Here is a 3,311-nt window from a genome sequence, read left to right as displayed (position 1 = left end):
TTTTAAATCAAAACATTTTCCATTCCTTCATTTTGGTAATATTTGAAGAAAAAAATTTTCACTGAAAAATGCAGCCAAACCTTTTTTGTCCCAAATTTCTTAAACGTTGAAAATTCGAGCAAATATGCGAGCCATCTCATTTTCAAGAAACCAAAAATAAAGCTGCTTAATCGCTTGTATTCTCAAACACAAAACATCAACCATAACGCGGAGAAACTCACATCAAATTCGTTCTGGGATGCGAATGATACGCAAACTGTTTTTGAAAAGAATTCCCGCCAATATCAAATGCCAGAGGCCTAACAATCTGGCCATACATACATATAATCAATTCATTCAAAAAATTTCCGACCGAATGCCAACGAAGATGTACATATGTTTGTTCATATGAAAAAGTGGTCCGGATTGAAAACGGTCCCGGGGAAAATCCCTGGAGGTCAATCGGCTGGATTTTGGCTGAGCTTTCTTTCAGTCAAGCGGCAAAATTTTAGCGAGCAACCCAAGATAAGCCCTAGCTGTTCGTGGGGAAAGAATGGCTTAAAGGAAGTGATTTGGAGGTACAACGGATGCGGATTGAATGAGAAGGATTTTCGCCCCCCGGGGGACGAAGGAATCGCAAGATTTTCTGGTCAATTTGCTTTTTGATCGTTTTGATCGTCGAATCAAATTCTTTCATTGATGTTTAAAGGATCATTTTTTTCTGAAGACAGAAGACAGAAGACAGAAGACAGAAGACAGAAGACAGAAGACAGAAAACAGAAAACAGAAGACAGAAGACAGAAGACAGAAGACAGAAGACAGAAGACAGAAGACAGAAGACAGAAGACAGACGAAAGACGAAAGACGAAAGACGAAAGACGAAAGACGAAAGACGAAAGACGAAAGACGAAAGACGAAAGACGAAAGACGAAAGACGAAAGACGAAAGACGAAAGACGAAAGACGAAAGACGAAAGACGAAAGACGAAAGACGAAAGACGAAAGACGAAAGACGAAAGACGAAAGACGAGAGAGAGAAGAGAGCATCAAAAAGTGTTAAAATACAACGAACCACAACAAATCTTCAAATACCAATAAATGGGCCATAAATTTGAAATTCAAAAATCAAATGATTTTATTTATTTTTTCTAATAATTCAAATTCTATTCTATTGGTTTCTTTCAACAAATTTTAAGATGACAGAAAAAAAAATCCTAAAACGGTTCAGTTTCCAGTATCGTCTTCATCCACAGTTCCGGCTTGTGGTAGCCCATCTCTTCCGGTAGGCTAATGCCTAGCTCGCACAAAGTCGGCGTAATTTCTCCTACCAAATACGGATAAAGCGTTCCTGCCTGATCTCCACAACGATCCTTGACGGCCTCCAAAAACCGGGTGGTCAGCGCGTAATCGTTCACCCGACGGCATGCTTTAAGTGCGGCCACAATGATTTTCGGTTCCGGAACCAGATCCATTCCCAGCAGATCGGTCATCGCTTTGCGTATCTCCCAGCCATCGATATCCGGTCGATTGAAGTACGCCTCGTAGCGAGCATCAAACTCTGCAGGGTCCTCGTCACAGCCATGAGATTGACGAATAGCTCCCACGATGTTTCCGGGACCAGGAACCGCACCGGATCGTACCACCGGAGGAAATTTGGAAGCACCTCGCAGGAGATTCGCAATGGGCAGCAGTCGGAACATCTTGACAGATTTTCACAATTTGAAGGTTGATTCAATTTGATTGGCAGCTTAAAAGTCAGTGGCTACTGGGGTAGGGCAGAATTTTAATATGAGTTCGGGTACAGTTGAAAATAACACATTTTCCATAGAATCCTAAAACGGCCATAAAATTTAAAAAAAAACTGAAATACCATCATTTCCGCCCACCAAACCAATCTAGAAACGATTGTAATAAAACTTTCAAATCTGATTCATCAGACACTGATTTGAAATTCATCCCCCACAATTTCCGCAATCAGATTCCGTAGATTTGTTCAAGTTTCAGTTCAGGGTCTAGTTCTGACGGTTTCAGCCAATTTTCATAGCAGTTTTTTTTTTCCTGCAGCTTCTTCTCATCCCAAGCTTTCTCACTTTGAAACCCAATCGGACTCAAACCGCGATGAGGCGTGAATTGGAATTCCACAAGACGTCTCCGGCACACTTCTTCGAAATGGGGAACGAATTCCCAATCAAAAGCTCATAATCAGGATAGAGAGCACGAGAAGGAAAAATATTCATATTTTCCCTCGGCAAACAGACTAAAAGGGTCGGCTGACTCATTTTAGATGCTGAAGTCTCCACTTGAAGGCATAACACTTTACCCATATTTTACAGAGTGTGCAGTCGAAGAGTCCACCCTAGGATAAAAAATTATTCCAAGGATCGTTTTCAAGAGTTTTTCTTCTATATGCTTGTGCCAACACTATCAATTTGAGGGATCCGAGGCTTTGAAATTTTATGCGATTTTATTACAAACCAAGTTTTGGCTGTTTGTAGATATTTTAAGAAAAAAATACATTTGAATATCATTACGAAGCAATGACAATTGTCTAAATATTCCATATGTTTTTACACACTTTTAAAAACATTTCAAACATTTGAAAACATTTCAAGAATATTTATTGATTCCATCCCCATCGCTCAGCAAGTGTGGATGCGTTTTATTTTTCAACCGTATCGAGTGCTTGTACCGCTTTAAAGTGAAAAGTTTTCACGAGTTGTGATCTGGATTCTGCTGATTCGGTCGCCAATTGCCGGATTCAGCCAGTAGCGGAGTCTCTTTAGCCCCGCCAGCGGCTAGTGTGTGGTTCCGACACCTGCACAGGAGCATCAGGAGCTGATTTGTGCCTGCATTCACCATCAGCACCAGGCAGATCATCAGCAGAGGAGAGCGAATTGTGTCCCCCAGATTGGGGTTTTAATTCCGTGGCGGTTATCGGACGGATCCGGTTTGGATTGCCGTGTCCGGTAACGGATACATTGGTCATTCCCGCTGCTCGTTGACGTGACAGATCCAAGTCAGGGCCATCTTCAATCAACGAGGTTTAAAGACGAAAAGCGTTTGTTGTCGTCTCATCGTCAAGGCCAGCTGCTATCAACAAAGCACCACGTGGTTGGTGACAACAAAACCAACACTGAACAAAAATTTGCTTAGAACGAAGTGCATTAAAAAATTGTAAGTCTTTTTTATTCTTTTTTCTCTTTTTCTTCTTACTTTTTTTCCCTAAATTTTTTTTTGATCATTGCTTCGTTCATATTTTTAACACTGGACATTCGTGTTCGTGTGAATAAATATGAGCGAAGGCGGGGGGTTAAACCCCTTAACTGAGGATGA

At 41.1% G+C, this 3,311-nt stretch overlaps 1 protein-coding gene across 1 annotated transcript; it reads right to left on the bottom strand.

The window, feature by feature from the left end:
• Positions 1–1,088: 1,088 nt before the first annotated feature.
• LOC129748109 (cytochrome c oxidase subunit 5A, mitochondrial-like) lies at positions 1,089–1,731 on the bottom strand. The gene has a single exon (XM_055742598.1). It carries the CDS (start codon positions 1,676–1,678, stop codon positions 1,193–1,195), a length of 486 nt encoding a protein of 161 aa, XP_055598573.1. The 5' UTR covers positions 1,679–1,731; the 3' UTR covers positions 1,089–1,192.
• Between the last annotated feature and the right edge of the window lie 1,580 nt (positions 1,732–3,311).

Source organism: Uranotaenia lowii, chromosome 2, assembly GCF_029784155.1.
Source record: "Uranotaenia lowii strain MFRU-FL chromosome 2, ASM2978415v1, whole genome shotgun sequence".
NCBI classification, from domain to species: Eukaryota; Metazoa; Arthropoda; class Insecta; order Diptera; family Culicidae; genus Uranotaenia; species Uranotaenia lowii.
Note: the sequence above shows the minus strand (reverse complement) of the source record. Positions and strands in the feature narration are given on the sequence as shown.

Coding starts and splice junctions, on each gene's coding strand:
- LOC129748109 (XM_055742598.1), bottom strand. CDS start 1,678: ATGTTCCGACTGCTGCCCATTGCGAATCTCCTGCGAGGTGCTTCCAAA.